General features: G+C 45.8%; 2 protein-coding genes across 2 annotated transcripts in view; both read right to left on the reverse strand.

Annotated features, from left to right (window-relative positions):
- The window catches only part of Agbl4 (ATP/GTP binding protein like 4), a 1,036,629-nt gene that overhangs the window by 187,864 nt on the left and 830,670 nt on the right, over window positions 1-18,095 (reverse strand). The window lies entirely within an intron of this gene.
- The window catches only part of Bend5 (BEN domain containing 5), a 45,778-nt gene that overhangs the window by 1,843 nt on the left and 25,840 nt on the right, over window positions 1-18,095 (reverse strand). The window contains exons 4-5 of the mRNA XM_027402468.2: window positions 10,874-11,022; window positions 4,870-5,083 (exon numbers count right to left, since the gene is read on the reverse strand). Coding sequence (XP_027258269.1) covers window positions 4,870-5,083; window positions 10,874-11,022 — 363 coding nt within the window. The remainder of the gene's footprint in view (window positions 1-4,869; window positions 5,084-10,873; window positions 11,023-18,095) is intronic.

Genomic DNA, 18,095 nt, shown 5'->3' on the forward strand with positions numbered 1-18,095 from the left:
TAATCATGGGTGAAACTACAACTTCTTTGATCTTGAGTTTGCTCACTTAGAAAACAGAGTGACCGTCCAACCATAAGGAATCACGATGGACAACCACAGTCTTGCCTTTCTGGAGTCACCACACAGAGGTGACTCAGGGCAGTAACTTGTGTGACTAACTTGTGCTAAGCCTTCCATTCACATGGGAGAAGCCTGGGAACTAGAGTGAAGGGGCAGTTCATGCCCTGGATGCCTGCCACTCCACATTCTCCTCTTGCCATCCATGCTGAGGGTGTGTGTGCCTCATGTGCTTTCTCTGAGCCACCTTTCCTCTCTACTGAGGAGAATTTTACTTAAAGATGCCTTAACTGGCCTTCACTGCCTCCTGGCCACCCCTGATTGCCCAGTTCATTTATCCTCACTCACCTGTAAGGACTGTATGGACAGCCAGGTCTTCTGCTCTGTCTACCTACAATACCTTTCTTTTACAAACCACCCCTTGAAGTAAGTGTCCTTATAATCTCTTTTCAGAAGATCCTGGTTCCCGTTTTCATATTCTTATGTCCTGCTCATTCTCTTCTGCTTGGAACCACCCAGCCGAGTGAAGAGACTGAAGTCTACCTAGCGCTCTGCTCCTGTGCCCCTGGAGTTTCCTATGGAAGTACAGATTGTGATCTGATAAAATCCAATAATCCCCCACTTCTCTAAGTCAGGACCATGTTAACAGTCGAGCCACCTTGCTTTGACCTAATTTACATCATCAGGGAGAAGTCTGTCCAGATGTTCAGGCTCAAACCTGGGTCTCATTCCAGATTCATGAGCTGAACCTGGGATTAAGTATTGCTATCCAGTGGTGTGCCAAAGTAGATAATCCAGGGAATTTTGTCTTTCCAGTGATCTCCAAGACAATAAAGGCAGGAGAGAGAAGCAAAAGACAGGATGGCAGGCATGATGGCCCCCAGTGAAAAAGTGGAAAGAGAAGGGCACACATTGAAGAATGTGTTTCAGGGAGGCCCCTACAGAATTCCAATCATCTTCATTTCCTGGGGTAACAGCTCTGAATGGCCCCTCAGGTTGATTAAAAGGCTTTTGTTAGACTCTAGTTATTAATCACCTGCAGATGCTGGGAATGTGTCCCTCTGCGAGGGAGCATTTGAGATTATTGCTTAATTAACAAGGTTTATAACAGCGCTAATGTGTCCTATTAAAAAAGTTATAAAAATTAACCAGAACGCAATGCTGCGGCTCATTTAGAAAGCTCAGACACTCTGTAAAAGGTCATTCGACCTTAATAAGGTTTGACTGTCATTTCAGAGCTTGTCATCAGAGCAAGACCTGGCTCTGTCCTCCAGCTTTCATCTTCCTATAGCAGGGTCAGCGTTTTCCCATCGTTCTGCTATCTGGTAGGGAATGATTTTAACATCAAAGAGAAGGAGAAAATCCTCCCAATGCCATGAGTGTGAAGGCTTCTGCCACTTTTATATGCCCAACAGGACACAGTATGCTCGCATCACACACAAAATAAATACAAACAGCCCCAGTCCTGCCAGACAGCTTGCCCAGGAGGAACCAGAGAGATACAAGCTGGAATAATTCAGATAATTGGGCTAATCATTCAGATAATTGGCACACAGACCTCAACTTGCCTGGCTGCAGTGAGAAAATAAAACATCAACTTCATATTTCAGTACTGCAAGACAGTCTTGCTGACACCTGAAGCCTGAAACCCCAGTCTGGCTTGGCTCACTCTGCCATAGCTGAGGGTCCTAGGAAGCCTCCAAGAAAAAAGAACTGAGCCAGATACTGGGTGCTCTAGGAAACATGGTGGAAGCACCCAGCTACACTAAGAGGTCACGGAGAGTCTCCTGGAGGGATAATATCCCAGGCAAATCTGCTGCAGTAGCTGGCACAATAGGACAGGTAGAGGGGCTGTGACTATTCCAGGCATGAGGAATAACACTTGCAAATCCCCTGAGGCAAGAGAGAATGAGGCTTGTTCAGTTCATTCTGCTAATAACTAAAAGCTACAGCCAGAGCTATAGCCAGCGGCCAGGCTGTGAACATGCCCACATGTCATGCTAAGTTTACCCTCTAATTGTGGGGACTCTGAACTGGCTGGGGTTGGTGGTAGTAAGAGATCATATCTGTTTTCTGAGAGCTCACCCTGATTACATAGTGAAGAGAAGAGTTTGGAGGCTTTGGGAAAAAGTACCCAGCTAGGCCTGAATTATGAGAGTAGTGGGTCTGAAAAGAGAGGGTCTGAGAGGTGTTCAGAAACAGGAAGAATGGAGAGGCAGGAGCATGGGAGGGGGATACACCTGTCTGGTTATGCTATTCATTAAGAGGGAATACAGAGGGCTGGAGGCCCCAGGGGAAAGGTCAGTACTCTTAAATGCTTCCTGTATGTGAACCCTGAACAAGATGTTCCTAAAGCTGAGCTTCTAATGGAGACGAGACAGAAAGGTAATTATCAAATAAGCAAGAAATGCTGTGCAGAACCTTTATTAACAGGGGCTGTGTAACAGACAGCACTGGAGGCAGGAGGATGACTAGGAGCTTGTGATCAGCTTGGTCTACACAGTAAGACCCTGTCTCAAAAACCAAAAACCAAGATGAAGCACATAGGTTTTCAGGCAAGGCAACAAAAGAAGAGGGGAAATGATTAGTAAATGCCTAAAGATTCATATTATCTGAAGAGAGAAAGTGAAAAGTCAGATCTATTGTGGGGCAGGATCAGTTCCAACATCTCAGGGCTTCATGTGTTCAAGCCTTGTTCAGGGCTGGTACTGCACTTGGCAATGAACACGGGGGAGTCAGCTACAGTTGCTTGTACCAGAGGCAGACTCTGGCAGTTAATCTCAGACCCAAACATGACAGTTATCTGAGGGTACCCGGGACCTGCTAGGTCACACCCTGACAAGGCATACAGCTGGAGGTTGGCACTGACTGGGCGAAACAGGGCTGCCTTCCGGAGAAGGCCTTTCTCAGGACGGCCTCCTGAATAAAGCTGCACCATTGTAGACATCAGCCAACTAAAGGTTCTCTCTTATTATCTAAAAATAAGTGGCTGCCTTCTTCAATTAATCATGGGCTAACCAGGAGGGGAGACACCTGTATTACATGGGGAAGGCTACAGACTAGAGTGAGAATATGTGGGGTTGAATCCAGACTCAGACACCCTATAGCTGTGGCCTTAGCTTAGCTGCATAATCACACAGTGTCTTTCCACATTGACCTCCAGAACATACAATATAACTGCACATTTCCCAACCTTAGTCTGTGACAATGCTGGCTCTCCTTGATCTTCCCAGGGGACACTCCACCAACTGATGGCTTTTGGGATCTCTGCAGACCCAAGGGGCCTACGATTCCTTTCACTTCCTTGTCAGACTGGCTCTTACTCACCTCCCTGGCCTCACTCACAACTGCAAAGCCACTTGAGCCACTTCACCTGAGTGTGCTGGCCTCTGCCCTGCAGCCTATTCTGCCTGACCCACCATTCCTCCACCTGTCACAGGCTGCCTTTTCCAGCCTAACTCCCAGCTGGACGCCATCTGTTCTAACAGGCCTTTTCCCAAACAGAGCTGATGCGGCCCTTTGTCCCATCACATCTTGTGTGATGCTCAGAGGACCCAAAGCAGCCTGACTGCATCATAGTTACATTTGTCATTGGGACCCAAAATGTGCTCAACTGTAGGACCTGCTCAAACAGGACATTCACCCGTGTCTTACTTTCTTCGTTGAAATGTGGTAGACCTGGCCATTTATGATTAGGAACAGACTCCAAAGCCGCCCTTGTCCTCCTGGATTTCCTCCTCCTATTATTACCTGGGAAAATGTGCCCACTACCTCCGTGACCCAGTTTCTTTAACGGTGAAAAGAATAGTAACAGCAGCCAACAGTAGGGGTGTTGAGAGCACAGTGAGTTAATATATTTAAAACTGCTTAGTACAGATATTATTTTAATAAAATGGGTTACAACAATTACTCAGAATAATTAGCACTTACTATATTCACTCTTCTCCTTATACTATACTCCTTACTTTGTTCTGACCTACAGTACTGTTATAATATATATACATTCCTCATGAGACTGAGCTCCTTGTAGATGCTCTCTGTGTCTTGTCCTTTGTGTTCTCAAAACCCAGGAGAGGGTCTAGAAAAGAGTAAGAACTTAGGGAATGGATGGGGAAGGGAAAGAAGAGGGTGAGAAGGTAAGAAAATGGAGGAAGGAAAGAGGAAGGGAAAGAAGGCTGGAAGGGAAGGAGGAGGGAGGCAGGGAAGATGAATGGATAAGGAGTATGGGGTAACACCATATCTTTGGGTGACAAGACTCCCTGGCTCTCTGCCCGCCTTCCCCAACACCAGGAAGGAACCTGTATCAACTATCAACTGCTGCTTGTCTCTCTGTTCTAGACACGGCTAAAATAAGAAGTTTCCCCAGCCTTGACCTTTACTGCTCTGTAGACACACCCCTTTCCCATCTGCACTCCTCTGTTCAAGACACTTCTGCCTCCCGAGGTACCTCTGCACTCTCAGCCCATCTCCTGCTGAGGAGCACTGAAGGCCCTTATTCGGCAACCTTCTCTCCCTGGGATTCTCCCCAGCTTTTCCAGAGGGGCATCCTCCCTTCCTGACAATTCCCAGCACAAACACTGTCCCTCTTGCATGGTATGCTACACCCTTGAGCTATATTTGTGTCCATATTCACTTGTCCTGTCCAGTGTGAGATCTCTGGTGGCAGCTATGATGTCTGCCTCTATGCTCCTGTGTCCCACTGGGGGTCTGGCATACAGGGGCTTCAGTAAGCATTCACCAAATTGAAACAATACATTTCTGACAGAGCAAAGGACAGGATGTCCAGCATTGTGCTTCCACTGGGTATGCTACCTCTGACGATGCTTAGCTTGTGAGGAGAGAGGGGTGGCTTCGGGATTGCATCCTTCTTTTTTTTTGTGGCGACTCCTGTGACACTTCTGTTTTTCAGAACATCTGTTCCCCAGATCATGACTGCCAAGTTCTTTGTGTACTTAGAATCTCCTTGGGTTACTTGTAGCTGGTGCCATTTCTCCTCATCAACCCAAATCCCGCTTCCCAGATGAACCTGAAAGAGATAACACCACACCTGTTTAGTCCCACAGGAAGGCAGCCGGAGGCTGCTCTTGTCCTTTAAAAACACTACTTCTCCACTCTAAGGGATCATGCCAAAGAGGCAATAACGGCATCACTTACAGAGCTCTTGCAATGTAGCAGGCCTTATTCTAAAGTTCTGACTTCACTCTCCTAAACAGAAGGTGCTATGATACACTTGTCACTTCCGATGGGAAGAGCAAGTTCAGTTATGTGAAGTGACTTTAGAAGTCACTCAACTGATGAGTGGCACATCTGGGATTCGTGCTATTATCACATGGGTGCTCTGAGCCTGACCCATCTCAGTGTATTATGTGCTCGTGTGTGTATGTTATACGCTAGAAAGATTAGACCCTCTTCTACCTGCACATTCTGAGGCTCACCCCCTGCTAACATGGTGGAGGCTGCTTGCAGGACTCACCCAGCTATAGCATTCCCTGGTGCCCAGGCCTCCTCTCCAAGATTCTGAATTGTTTGGTCTGGGTGTGGCTCAGACACCAGGATGGTTTAGCTCCCTAGATAGTTCCAATTTAGAGCTAAGTTATAAATCTCTGCCAGCTGGCAGGAGCAGAGCAGCTGCCTGGCTCTGCAGCCAGCAGGCGTGGAGTTGGGTGAGTCCTTCTCCAGCTCAAACTGCAGCGTCCCTATCTACGAAGTGGGAGACTTGGATTTCATCTCAAAGTTCATCTCTCTGGCTCAGAACACCTAGGATTTTAAGAAATTAAATGCAACCACAATGTATCCGGTTTGATTTGGGTAGCGCACACATCAGAACACCATCTCGAGCTTCCTAGAAGAGAGACAGCCAGAGGGATGATGAAAGCCAAGAAATCACTGTACCCTCTCTACTTCCATCAATTAACTAAAAAATTTGTCCCCAGTTGTGGCTCTTAACAACTTACAGACTAATACTAATGTTTATCATTAAAAAAAATTTTTTTTTGACCTTGTCATAGCCATTTAGGTTGAGTTTCTGCAGAGCATGTGGAGGACAGAAACAGCCTCTGTGGGATGGAGTGGAGGGGCCTGCCAGCAGCTGACCTTTCTAAGGGGTGTGAAAAGGCTCTGTCAAAGGCCTTTGTTTTCATAAAGACCTTCATCAACAACGAATGGTTAGGAGACATCTTGGAGAGGTCCTGGCCTGAGATGGCAGGCGCGCGCGCGTGCGCACACACACACACACACACACGCACGCACGCACGCACGCACGCACGCACGCACGCACGCACGCACGCACGCACCACACACACACACACACACACACACACACACACACACTGATGGAAGAATGTAAGAACAATTGCTCAAGAAATGATTAAAGATTCTTCTGGTCAAACTTGGCTTGGGGAGAAAGGTGGACAGAGATGGGCAGCCAGGCCAGCCAGTAATACTTCCTCCATCAATTGCTGAGGTTTTCTAACTATCAAAACAAACAACCAGGCAACTAACTCACTCTCCTTGATAAATAAATGTTCTACAGGTCACTTCTAGCTTCACCTCCTTTTGCTCAAAAGATCATTCAGCCCAGTGTATGAGCACAGACAACCAGATCCACCTGGCCTCTCTGTGCCGAGCACTTCAGGACTGCAAATCAGTTTGTTCTGCTCAGACATACAGCAGCCCTGGGGTGAGATGTGCTTCCTGGGGATGGCTTAGCAACCAGAGCCCAAGGCCAAATTTGGCCTTATTCCCTGTTCACATATGAACTGCAGGTGGGCAGTCTGTATCAGGTGAGCAGGCATGCTTAGTGCAAGGTCCCGAATGGAGCTGTGTCCCTCCCTTGATGACATTCTGAAGCCACCCTCACAAGCTTCTGGAGATAAGAAGGAGACAAGGGACTTTGCTCTAGACTAGATTCTGAAAGAGAAACACCCAGACATATGCAGCAATTCTCCTACATCAGCCTTTGACTACTGGGATCATAAGCCTACACTACAACACCTGGCTTAATTTATTACTCCTGGATAGAGATGAAGTCACGTAAGCCAATGTTCTAGAAGAAAAAGGAGCCATATTATTGAGTACCTACAATGAACTCAACTTCCTTATTCCTTATAAAGTCCTTAGGAGTTAGAAGCAGGTAGAGATTGCGGTTCTCATTTTACACACGTGAACACAAATTCAGGGGGTGGGATTAAATTAGTTTCCCCAAGACATATAATCAGCCAATTAAAAAAAATCTACATTCAGTCCCAAATCTGTGTAGCCCAGATGCCCTCCTGGCCTGTCCTGACATAGCCTGAGTGCCAAGGTGGGGCTAATGTTGCTGGAAAGTGCACACCTAACACAGCAAGCCCTGCTTATTATAGGTTTCCCTTCTGCACCTGCAGGCCACACCCTGTGCCAGCTTCCAGTACAGTATACCACAGGCAGATGGAAATTGGAAAAAAGCCTGGCTGACTGGCTTTTTTGCCAGTGGCTGCTCCATCCAGCTCACCCTGTAATCACTGATATCCACTTCCCTAAAGCACTGCTTTCCTGCTTCGACTAGACAGCCTCAGCAGTCTTCGGTTCTGTGTTTTCATGTCAACCCTTTGGCATTTGAAATGGTTCCTTTCTTTCTTTCTTTCTTTCTTTCTTTCTTTCTTTCTTTCTTTCTTTCTTTCTTCCTTCCTTCCTTCCTTCCTTTCTTCCTTCCTTCCTTCCTTCCTTCCTTTCTTTCTTTCTTTCTTTCTTCTTTCCTTTCTTTCTTCCTTCCTTTCTTTTTATTTATTTATTTTTTTGGCTTTTCAAGACAGGATTTCTCTGTGTAGCTTTGGAACCTATCCAGGCACTCGCTCTGGAGACTAGGCTGGCCTTGAACTCACAGAGATTCGCCTGCCTCTGCCTCCCGAATGCTGGGATTAAAGGCGTGCACCACCAACGCTCAGCGGCTCCTTATTTCTTATCGAATAAGATCTGACTCCTCAGCCTGGCTCTAGTCTATCACTAACCCAGTGAGTCCACCTGTCTACAAAGTCTGCAAACAACATCCACCTCCTCCTCCCAGTGCTAGATGAGGAGGGGGATGGGCTCTGAGCTGCCAGCCCTGGGTGTGGACCCTGTCCCTTCTGTCATCTGATCAACATGGGCTAGGGTTAGTCAGCATACTTCTTTCTCTGAGTCTCACTTTTCTCAACCACACAGATCATCCTCTAGCTCATATAGGGTAATACAGTACTACGTGAGATGAACTATATGTAAGGAGAACATATAGCTAGTGGCTGCTACATCCCTGACCCTTCTTTGTGAATGGGCATCTCTGTTCTCACATCCTCTGGTCCAGAAAGGAAGGGATGTCCTTAAGAGGACAGATTCCTATCATTTTAAGCTACTCGGGTTTCCATACCCAGTCCACAATCCAGAAAATGTTATTTAACTGCCACAGGGTTAGGTTATACCCCTTGTGAAGTACTAGCTCACCTACAGTCATTACTACCCAAGTCAGTCCTACCTGTCACGGCTTCCCCCTTCTGTCTCCTGTAGAGTGATCAAGACCAGTCTAAACACAAAGCAATTACAAAACATATAAGCATATTTTAATATATCTGTGCCACAGCATAGAAAGAAATGGTCCCTGGGCCTCTGGAAGACCCATCAAGACCCACCTAGGTCCATGCTGAGCAACTGAGACAAGGGCTGCTGAGGTCAGCACACTCACGGCTACCTAGAGCACTGTGCAGTTCCCATGGGGCACAGCAATGCAGACTGCAAAGAGCACTGGCCTAGGAGCTAAGAGATCTGGTTTTCAGTTCCCACCTGCCCCTGACCCGTCACACAGCTGAGATCAGGCCCTGCTCTGGGTGCATTTTCAAGTTACTTAATATATGTCATACAGTTTAATGGCCTTTGCAGTTTTATAACTCAATGAGGTGGGTTTTCTTTTTCTTTCTTTCTTTTTTTTTTAAATAAAAACATCTTAGATAAGCAATGGACTGATCAGAATCAGAAAGTAATGTGTGTGGCAAACCACATTCAGGTAAACCATGGGAACATTTGATCAAAATGTTAACCTTCCTAGTCAGGGAAGATTATAAAAAAATACGGCAGCTGGTAGGATGGGACTCCAAGAATTACTTTGTGATGTGTGTTACAAGACAAAACTCATTTCTAGTAGCAAATGAATCAGAATCCAGTGACCCAGGCCTTACAGAGCCAGGAGCAAGGCAACCATTTGGGATGTGACATCTACTGCCGTAAGGAGCTGCCCTCTATTCCCAGTGTCTGCTTTCTTTCCTCCATGTTCCTAGAGTCCTCTCTGGCTTACCACAAATCTACAAATTCATTTCAAAGAAAAGTTATGTGAGGTTTAGAGCAACGGCTGGTAAAAAGGAAAAGAGGCACTTTCAAGAGGTGTTTAATGTGTGTGTGTTAAATATTAAATGAGGTTTCTGAGACCTGTTTCCTTGGTAAAGAATGTTACTTTTGCAGCGGGGCTCAGAAGCTGCCTGGCAGCCTTCAAAGCAGGAGAGAAAAGGATTTTTCTTGGAAGTCTCTTAAGAAAAATTCTTCAATCACTCCACAATGTGGATCATGACTAAAAGGAAATCAAGAGACCCATGATGGCTCACCCATTCTATCTTTAATTTGGGTGGTTTATTAAACTTAGATACCCACTTTCAGTCCAAAACGGCCTATGGAAAACATCAATGTGATGTGCATTTCACAGATAAGGACATGGAGGCCCAGAGAGGCCAAAGACCTGCCTGATGTCACACAGGAAGGACAGAAGTAGAGCTATGCTGTGAGTTAAGGCCCAGGCTTCCAACCTTACTCTTGGAAAGCTTACTGTGAAAGTCGGTTGAGTGAAGCAAAGACAAGGCCTATGCCCTGGGCCATCAAGTCCTGTCCCTGCAGAGGATCAAGCACTCAGAGAGAGATTCAGGGCAATGGCAGCACATCCAAGAGAGCCCTGAAGACAAGCATGTTTCTTTTCCTCAGCTTGACAACATTTCCTTTGGTTCAGGTCAGACAGTTGTGGGGACATATCTAGACAAACCAACTCAAACAGCCTTTTCTTTTTACTAGGGAATGGTACCAAATAAACAGAGACTACTCAAAGCATGAGGCAAGACACACGAGCTGACAGAGATGATTCCTGGGCGTCAAGGAGAGGTGTGTCTGAAGCATGTGTGGTAGTGGCAAAGAGTGTATGCAGGGCTAAAACTGGGCTTTACCTGGGTCTCGACAACGGACTCTGACAGCCTCCTCTTTACCATCAGGCCTTATGTGTTCTTTCATGACTTGTTTTAAGGAGTCGTGAGAGAAAAACATGAGGAGTCAGATGGAGCCCTAGAGTTGTGGGCCAGTGACTTGGGGACCAAGGAGTATGGCTCATTTACCCCTGTATCTCCAGGATATAGCTGGGGGCTGGGAACATCTACTCTGTAAATGTTGAATGAATATACACTGAGTTGCTATCTATAAATGAGTAATTCACTTTAAGTTAACCTCTTATACTCTGTGCATCTGGTTTCATAGGAAGGTAAGAAGAATTTCATTGAACTATTAAAGGAATTCTCTTTTTTTAAAAAATCTTTCTCACTAATAAGCTGTTCTAAATGCTAGGTTACTTTCATAGTTATTTTGACACCATATATTTTAAAGAGGAAGAAGGGGAAGTCCCAGCAAACCTATGCTACCACGTCATCAGTTCCACAGTTACCCAGATCTAGGCTGGGAGGCTGGCTAGCCACACTGGGCTTCCTAAGGCCCCCACTGTACTATCCACCTTTCCTCTGATAGTAAACATCTGGGGGAATGGATATTGAGCTGAAAACACTACCTTGCCATTGTCTAGGATATACTTGTCCATGACAGGCGCAGGAGCAGGGTAATAGGACGACGTATTTGCTTCCTCACTGAAAGTGCTCCGTAACTCCGGCTCGGGCTCGAGACATTCTGACTTTACTTTTTCCAAGTCAATGGCGGGACCTAGGCAGTTAAGAAAAGAGATCTGTCTAGAACTCCAAGGAAAATAAAAGGCAAATATTCTTAACTATGCATCTATCAGCACATAGTGGCACTAAAAAAAAGCTAGCTTATTTTTGTTCTTTATGCTACACTTAAAACCAGACTCCAAAGTTCTATGAGGCATGAATGTCACAAGGTGGAATCAGAGGGCAAGAATTAACTAGACTTTAGTCATTAAGTATGCTTGAGGGCCATTTTCTAGGGTGTCAGTATCTATGCAGAATGACAGGAGACAACTTTCTGCACAGGAGAGAGGGTCTATTCAGACTGCTGGAAAAAGGATGGCAATTACTAGAATATGCAATTTGGGGGCTTGCCAATAATCATCTCTGGAGCCTATGATGGAGAGGGCCATGAGAATGAAGGGAAATGAGGAAAGCTATGGGGAGAAACGAAAAGAACTCCTTCCGGGGACCTAGTATCTCAGCAAGGGCATTCCAACCAAGAAATTTAAATACAACACAGAGTAAACTCCTGATTGCTTGATGCAGCGATCATTCATATTTTATATTAATGCAATCAACACAAATTATGTGAGATTTAAACAGTGAAAGGAACCTGGGGAAACGGTTGCTGTTTCTAGGGGGGCTCTTTTCTTTTCTCTGCTAGCTTTTAAAATAAATTTTTTTTAAAAAAATTACCTATTGTGTCTTGATTTCGAAAGAACAGAGAAAATGGGTAAATACGGTCAAACAACTCAATTAACTTGTCTGGGAGAACAACTTCAAAAGCCTATAGTTTCACATGCTGGCCTTGACTAAAATGGTGGAGCTGTATGTTGCTGTGTTTAACTTAAGTAAGTGATGAATTCAGGCTGTAACTTTTTATCTTGGCCACATGGATAACTGGGTTCAAAGCTCTTTATTTACTACACCCTTATGTAATGATCTGGTTGCAACTCTATGCTCTTTTGACATATCCTAGATTTTGGCTGACGGAGGGAATGTCTCTGTGAGTTTGCTAGTAGAAGTCCTTATGATAGGCCTTCCCCAGAATAAGAGCTCCTGGCAGCTACAGCAAGACAGACTCTCTGCAGTCTCCACAGAATTAAGCATGGGCTTTCCAAAAAGATGACCACAGAATAGCCAGAGAGCAGAATGACACAGAGAAAAGGACACGCAGCATGTTGGTACAGATTGCGCCCCACCCCTGGATCTGCATCTTTTAATTTGGGGACTATAAGTGAATGATCTGCAGGCAAAGAAGCCGGTGGAGTGCAGGACAGATAGCATCTTTATCTTTCTGGCAGCATCTCCTGAGTGTGCTTTATACAAAGTCAAGCCCAGTTCTTATATTTTCCCTTATGCCCCAAACCTGGTAGGTGTTTTCCAAATGTTTGCTAAAAAAAGAAAGGATCATAACAAAAAATGAATCTAAAGTCTCTGAAGCACATGCCAAAATTTCTCTACAACAGGTGTGAATTTTTAAGATATGAACAAGTAAAACAATTGATCTTTTCTCAGATCTGGAAAATGTAACTACTCTATTTTCCCTTAAAGACAGCCTGAGCTGTTTGGTGTCTTGTTCTGCTCTGCTGTTCAGTGACAGAAAAGAGCAATAGGCTGAGAAGGCCATTGCATCCACTGGCTCTCAGGTCATCTGTGCAAAGTCCTTGAAATCTCCTTTTCTTTTCATGAGAGAAGACATTAGGCAAAGGCTTATGTCCCTAATCCCAGCACCCATGCTTGGGAGGATCAGACTTTCAAAGCCAGTCTTACCTGGATAGCAAGCTGTAGATCAGCCTGGGCTACATGAGGCCTTGTTTCAAACAAGGAGAATTCAAGGGCTCAATGTCTGCCAAAGATAACTTCCACAAGACCATGGCATTGCTCCTCCTTGTTTACCATCCCTTATACTTAATATTAAGTACCACACCACAGCCCATGAAGGCCCAGGACAACCAGCCTCTCCCTATGTCTTGAATTCAGATTGGCTCCTTTGCTCAGTTTTGTGTGTTGAGTTGCTCTAGGTCTCAGGACTATTAAATCAGTGTTGAAAGCTGCCTTTCTGTCTTCTCAGTTCCCAGTCAGGTGGCTTCTTTCTGATACTTTGCTCTAAGGTAGTAGTCTCTCTGTTATAACTTGGAAGCTGTTTGTGCAGCCAACTACCCCCTGTCTTATTGCAGCATTACACTGGAAAGCTCACAGTTTTACTGACAGTGCAGCTGTAGAGCCTACCTGGCACATGGCAGGCTCTTAGTAAATTCACTATGACATGAGGGCAGAGAGGTTGACAGAAGTTTTCTTTGATGGGTGTGCTGCTAAGCAGGGTATTGGAGGAAGAATTGTGGGGAAGAAGGAATGTCTGTAACCTTTTGTATAGTCCAACAAGTAGAAACTGGGACTAGATAAACTTCAGAAGCAGCTAATCAGAATGGACAGTTCCAGATGCTACGGTTATAGACAAAGGACTCTGCATCATATTGACAGAGAATAGAAGAGCAGAAGTTGAGTGTCATTTCTCTGGCTCAATGTCCTGTTAGTTCACTCTCCTGAGGCCCCTTTCTAGCCTAAGTGGTCTCCCTAGTCCCCCTCACACATACCTTCTCTTCCATCTTGGAGGCTGTGCTTGTACTGTCCCTTTTGTCCAGCTGTCCAACTCCAAGGCCTGACTCAAATGCCACTACTCCCATCAGACCAGCCTGATCCCTCCTGGCTTGGGAGTGAACACTGGGCTCAGATCACTTTGCTCTAGTTCAAGTGCTCCATCTTCCTTTGTACCTCCCCTGACACCATCTCCATTCTATAAAGGCATCTGGTGCCTCTACTTAGCTGTGAAGCTGAGCAGAGGCAGGGACGGCCCCCGTCTTTTTATGTCAGACACCAGGGCTCATCAGGTGCCTGGTCAAATTCCTATCACAAGAGATAATTTACACATCTCTGACCTAGCCTCACATTAAGGAAAGAATGGCAACAACTTGACTAGATTGAAAACTAGGTGAGTTACACACACACACACACACACACACACACACACACACACACACACACACGTGCGCGCGTCATATCCACTTGTGTGCTTAATTTTTGACTCTGCTAAACCATGATGGACTCAGTTAGTCGGGACCTGGATGGTCTGGTTTTGTCCCTAGTACTTAGCCCAAGGAGACCCTGTACAGAGGAAGACCTTGTAACCATTTCCACCCCTTCCCTATGCTCAGACTCATGTCTTGAGGGACTAGCAGAGCTCTGTCAAACACTGAGGTTCCTGTACTGCTCTTGAGGCATAGCGTTTCTTACCACCCTGAGTGGCCACAACACTGGTGGCAGTTCTCTGCTGCAGTCTCCTTTCTCTGGCACATTGTATATACAGAAAGTACAAACCAGGGTGGCAGGCTCAGCAAGTGGGGCATCTAGAAAAAGCAGCCAAATGCGTATCTTGACAAGGATTTTCAGCACACTTGGGTTTGATTCCAGGACAAAAGATCTTAGAAAAGTCACTTCATCTCTGAACCTCAGATTTCCTACTTACAAACGGGTGACCAAGGGACACCATGCAGGCTGATGATGACTCCCGGAGAGTCAAGGACCGAGGCAGGTAGACAACAGACAACGAAGCTCAGAAAATGGCAGATGAATGGGGTATGAATCAGTCAGTAAAGCACATGTTCAGCATTACAGAATCAGGAAAGAAAAGGACAAAATCCAACAAAACCACCACCAACAAAAGCCCCATGTTGTTTCCTTGGAGAGCAGAGGGAGGGCTCTAGTGCTTTTAATTTAAGACATGGGGGAGTGGGGGGGTCGCTTCATTGCAAATTTTAGTCGGCTCCACTCCCGATGTTGGCAATTTACATCTCATTACAACAAATGCTTCAGATTGCTGTTTTGCTTTTTAAAATTTCTGAGGCATTGTTCTGCCTCAAACACATGTGACCAAATTAGCCACAATAATAAGCACTTGCGCTAGGAGACAACACTACATTCTGGCGCAGATATTTTAGGTAACAAAGGAACTTTTTTCATTTTGTGGGAAGAGTCGGAATAAAAAGAAAGGCCTTTTGATCCACTGGCATTCTGGTGGTGACACACACTTGAGGTTTATTTTGGGGGAAATACACCTTCCACGAAGAAAAACCTCTTAGCTAAGTATAGAAAGCTTTTACAAGGGCACAAAAGGCAGTGCCTGTCTCCTCCTTCAGTCATTCATGAACTCAGTTACCACACAAGCTGTGACACACAGCCACACAAACCCACTTACCGAACAAGCACTGACATACAACTCATATGAACCCACTCACCACACAAGCTCCGATACACAACCCACACAAAGCCACTCACCACACAGCTGTGACACACAACCCACTTACCACACAGACTGTGACATACAACCCACATGAACCCACTTACCACACAAGCACTGACATACAACCCACATGAACCCACTTAAGCTCCAGTACATACCCACACAAAGCCACTCACCACACAAGCTCTGGTATACAACCCCCACAAAGCTACTCACCACACAAGCTCTGTAGGAGACACTGAGGATCATGGGACAAAAAAGAAAATATTTCCGCTTTGGAGAAGTTTGTAATTCATCACATGATACCCTATTACGTCATATACAGGTATAATGGGTACATAGTGGAGTTAGGCTACAAGATACGGTTTAAATCGTGTGTCCAATATCCTCTACCTCTTTAAATCATGGCAATCCCTTTTATAAAATGAGGATTGAATCACAGAGAACAGTCCGTCTGTCAGACCACAAAGAGATAAAACTGTACTACGCCTTTATCTTAACTCTGAAAAGTTGCCTCTGGATGTTATTTCAAGAGTCTAGAGGTCACCTGTGTCTTCAAATCATATACATGTTTGGATGTTATCACTTCTAATTTATTTCAAAATCAAAAATTTCACAATGTTACGTTTCTTCTTAAAGGGATTAAATCATATTTATTTCTGCATGTCTATAATGAGTTTGAAGCACAAGCCTAGTTTTCCAAGGAACAATGTGAAGAGGGAAGAGGGAGGTGATTCGGGCAGGGCAGGTGGATGGGCCTAAGTAGCCCAGGGGCAGAGCAGGCTGGCCAGCCTCTGTGGACCTTCTCATGCCCTGGAGGATGGCCTTGACCACCTACCCCTGCTATTGTGGCTATGCACCTCCTTAGCTTCTACAAGGGCAGGGGCAATCTGGCCTCATTCCTTCAGTGCAAATCTATTGCATACCTAGTAAGTGCCAGTGATGGGCTATGTGGCTTTGAGGAATTCACTGTCAAGCATCTAGAGAAACAGGTGACAGCTTGTCACAACTACTGTGTAACTGACAAGAGGACTCTGGAACAGAAGCAAAAGCAGCCATGCTGCATCTGGAGAAAAAGACTAGGATGCCTCAAAATAATGGACATAAACTAGGAGAACGGGTAAATGATGGTTAGGGGAGGCCCTTGGTGAGGTATCTTCATACAGTGAAGGCAAAGGGACCAGACACAGGCTCCCTGGCTGACTGTGGGCAGTCTGACAATCTAGACATATTTGGGGAGGGAAAAGTCAGTACTGGGTAAGTGATGAAGTGATCCGGGGAGGCTTCAGGAAGAGCTGCTCTGACTGCACGGAGCTGGGCTGAATGTGGTCTAGGAATTTCACTGGCACAAGTGGTGGTTCTTTGGTCCTTGGCCCTTCCCTCTCCATTTCCTGAGTGTGTTCTGTGAACAAGGGCTGTCTCAGGCTTTGCTGGACTGAGGCAGAAGTCATTCTGATACGAGGCCTGGGCTGCGTGACATCCCAGCAGACAAACAAGTAGGCCTCCCAGGCTGGCTAGGCTCTCAGAGAACCTGAACCAGAGAGCAGCAGAACAGAAACAGACATGAGAAAAGGTATGAAGCCCTTCAAAAAACAGAGGAAGTGGAAGTAGACCCAAGCCCATGGTGTTGGGGCATCAAAGCACTTTTCCTTAATTTGAGGACCCTTTTCAGTAACATGTTAGAAAAGAACAGAGGACTGACACCTATTGACTGGCATCTATGTTACATCTGAGTAAGACATACATGCTAGGAGGCAGAGGCAGAGGCAGGGCAGTCAGTCATTTACTGTCGCATCCTTCCTCAGCATCCAGCACCTAAAAGATATTCATTAGGTAACTGCTGAACAAAGTAAGGTGAACCCGATGGAAGTCCTGAAGCCCGGTCTCATGACCTCCTGGGAGCTTCAGTGAGGTGCAGGGACATGCTGAAACTACACAGGGGCTGACTGCTCAGGTTCAGGGTTGTTGGGCTCCTGAGCCTTGCTTCTTCAGCCTTGTACCTCCTCATCTAACTCTACTTGCCAGATTGCACGGGCTTCTCATGTCCTCTAACGCTCACTCTATAGGACCCTCACCTCCTCTATCCTTCCCCATCTCTGAGGAACTCTGCCGTTTTGGGAATGTGGGGCATCAGAACTCCTTTCAACCTCTGGGAACTCTGAGCACATACTTCACTGGTCAGGTAAGTGTACATTCTCCTCTGTTGCTCTTTCACCCACTCCTGTACAACTATTTGGTCCACAGTGCATCAAGATGGCAAGAGACAGCCACAGTAGTTTGAGTTTGCCTGCCCAGAGCAGTGTTGAAGACCTTGCACAAACCTTTGGACCTTTGAGTGGATGAGTGGCAAGGGTGAGAGTTTGATATGGGCACCAGTGGAGTGGAGTGGAGTGGAGTGGAGTGGAGTGGAAAGCAGAAGGGCTTGTGTTGCCCACAGGCTCCTACGGGGATGCCAAGTGCAGGAGTTCTAGGGAGGCAGAATTTATTATGTGGCTGCACTCACTCAACTAACTTTCCTTTCCAGGGCTGTCCCAGGCTTTTCTCTCAGTCCTCTGTATAACTCAGCCTCAATTACAACTTGAAAACTTCTTTTAGATGTTCCTATTATATGTGATACTGTTTATTTCCTCTTCAGTTGGAGAATTACAACTAAATTCCTTAATATGAGGCCTTCTAAAGCCACCAACAGCACCCATACTGCAGTAGTGTAAAAGACCTCTCCTGGATACTCCCCTAACACCAAACGCCCAAGAGCAAAGCAAGACACAACACTGCACTGTAATTATTTG

Source organism: Cricetulus griseus, chromosome 2 (genome assembly GCF_003668045.3).
Source record: "Cricetulus griseus strain 17A/GY chromosome 2, alternate assembly CriGri-PICRH-1.0, whole genome shotgun sequence".
Taxonomy (NCBI): Eukaryota; Metazoa; Chordata; class Mammalia; order Rodentia; family Cricetidae; genus Cricetulus; species Cricetulus griseus.